Source organism: Eriocheir sinensis, chromosome 29, assembly GCF_024679095.1.
Source record: "Eriocheir sinensis breed Jianghai 21 chromosome 29, ASM2467909v1, whole genome shotgun sequence".
In the NCBI taxonomy this organism is placed as follows: Eukaryota; Metazoa; Arthropoda; class Malacostraca; order Decapoda; family Varunidae; genus Eriocheir; species Eriocheir sinensis.
The window spans coordinates 4,666,219-4,668,718 of record NC_066537.1 but is presented as its reverse complement, the minus strand read 5'-3'; the positions used below and the strand labels follow the sequence as shown (position 1 = coordinate 4,668,718).

The following is a 2,500-nucleotide window of genomic DNA, read 5'->3' as shown; positions in this document are numbered from 1 at the left end:
TCCGCTAGTAGTTTTTTTTTCTTTTTTTTCTTTTAAAGTTCGACCTCCATTGTAATTCTAGTAGAGCGCTTTGGGGCTTGTAAAGATCTCTCTATCTCTCTATCTATCTATCTATTATCTATTTGTTGGCTGTGGTTTTGAGTCACTTGATAGCTTGCCAGATTTTTGTTTTTTTTCTTTCTCTCTTTCTCTTTTTTTCTCTATGGGCAAGTTCCTCTCTCTTTCTCTCTTCTTCCTCTCTCTGTTCCTCGTTATCTCTCTCTCTCTCTCTCTCTCTCTCTCTCTCTCTCTCTCTCTCTCTCTCTCTCTCTCTCTCTCTCTCTCTCTCTCTCTCTCTCTCTCTCTCTCTCTCTCTCTCTCTCTCTCTCTCTCTCTCTCTCGTTTTTCTTCATTTCCGGCCTCGTTTCTTATTTCCATGAGGCTCTATAGTAACATATTCACCTCGCCAGTAGAATCTTTTTTTCCCTATGGACATCCTTAGTAACGTTTCCTTTTCCTCTCTCTCTCTCTCTCTCTCTCTCTCTCTCTCTCTCTCTCTCTCTCTCTCTCTCTCTCTCTCTCTCTCTCTCTCTCTCTCTCTCTCTCTCTCTCTCTCTCTCTCTCTCTCTTTCTTTTTCCTATAATATCATGTTTTAGTAAGTTTGTTTTCTTTCTCTCTCTCTTTCCCTTCGTCTTCTTTTCTAAATCAATAACTAACTGTCTATCTTTGCAGAGTCTATTCTTATCTGTTCTGTTATCTATTCTTTAATATCTGACAGTTTATCTACTTTTTTTAATCAACAGACACATATTTACTACTCAGTCCTGTGTTTCTACCTCTAATTCCTGCTTTCAAATCATTATACACGACTCGATCCCTTTATTTCCTGTCCTGATCCTCTTTTTTCCTCAATATGTAGAACTCAATCCTATGTTTCTGCCTCTAATCCCTTCTTTCAAATCAATATACACGACTCAGTCCCTTTATTTCCTGTCGTGATCCTCTTTTTTCTTCACCATACAGAACTCAATCCTATGTTTCTTCCTCTAATCCCTTTTTTCAAATCAATATACACGACTCAATCCCTTTATTTCCTGTCGTGATCCTCTTTTTTCTTCACCATACAGAACTCAATCCTATGTTTCTTCCTCTAATCCCTTTTTTCAAATCAATATACACGACTCAATCCCTTTATTTCCTGTCCTGATCCTCTTTTTCCTCCATATACAGAACTCAATCCTATGTATCTATCCTCAATCCTTTCTTTTAGGTCAATACGGACAACTGAATCCTATGTATCTTTCTCTAATCCTTTCTTTTAAATCACTACTCACAACTCAATCCTCTATTTTCCTCCTTGATCCTCTTTTCCCCTTACTACTCACAATCCTCTATTTCTCTCCTTAATCCTTTATTCTATATCAATACACACATTTCAATCCTCTGTTTCCTTCCGTGATCCTCTTTTTCCCTCACTACCCACATCTCAATCCTCTTTTTTTTCCCCTAATCCTCTCTTACAAATCACTACTCACAACTCAAACCTTTATTTCTTTCCTTAATCCTTTCTTGTCCATCAACACACACGACTCAATCCTCTTTTTCCCTTCCTGATCCTCTTTTTCCTCCTCACTTTCCCTCCTCGGTTCTCTTTCCAGCAAGCTTCAATCCCCTTGTACTCCAACACACCGTCCTTTTACCTCGTTTAACCTTCCTAATTACCTGGCTTACCTGGACAACAAAAACTCCAAGCTACCGTGTTATTAGAGTTGTTGGTTTAATCTTTCCTTACAGCGTCACTAAATGTATTCTCGTGGTGGGTGTGGGTGTGTTTGTTTGTGTGGGTGTGGGTGTGTTTGTGTGAGTGTGTTTCAGCTTAGGTACACACACACACACACACACACACATTGGTAAGGGATAAAAAAAAAAAGGGAAAGAATGGAAGGGAGGAGATACAGAGAGAAGGGAAGGGAAGGGAAAGGAAAATGGGAAGGGGAGGGAAGGAAAGGGAAAGAATGGAAGGGAGGAGACAGAGAAGGGTTCGAGAAGGGAAAGGAAAAAATGGGAAGGCAAGGAGAGACAGCACAAAGGGAAAAAAAGGGCAGAAACTGGATGAAAATACGAGAAAAGGTATGAGAAAAATAAGAAGAAAAAATGCCCTCTCTAACACCAGATAATCCTGTAAGCCCTGACAGGTGGAAGCCATACACCTGTGACAAGTTCGTTCGCTCTTTATTCCACGGTACAAAAATATATATATACATCATCGATCACGTGAAAGACTCCGCGGTGTGTGTGATATCAGGATGGGGTGAAGTCCAGTGAGGTATTGGTTAGGTTCAGGCGTACGCAGGGACTGGGCTGTAGCCTTGGACTGGGGCGGGTCCGTAGGTGGCCGGGTACTGCGCCACGCCCTCGTAGGAGACCTCTGCCACGAAGCCGGAGTCGCCGTTGACGTAGTAGCGGACGTGCTGGCGGCGGCCGTCGGGAAGCTGCACGTAGTAGGAGCCCTTGGTGTCG

The 2,500-nt window shown here is 41.9% G+C and overlaps 2 protein-coding genes across 2 annotated transcripts in view; one reads left to right on the top strand and one right to left on the bottom strand.

Moving 5' to 3' along the window:
- Window positions 1-2,500, top strand: part of LOC127004814 (cuticle protein 7-like) — a 76,579-nt gene that overhangs the window by 41,507 nt on the left and 32,572 nt on the right. The window lies entirely within an intron of this gene.
- Window positions 2,196-2,500, bottom strand: part of LOC127004817 (cuticle protein 18.6-like) — a 1,329-nt gene continuing 1,024 nt past the window's right edge. The window contains exon 2 of the mRNA XM_050872990.1: window positions 2,196-2,500. This exon is cut by the window's right edge and continues 83 nt beyond it. Coding sequence (XP_050728947.1) covers window positions 2,320-2,500 — 181 coding nt within the window. The 3' untranslated portion in view covers window positions 2,196-2,319.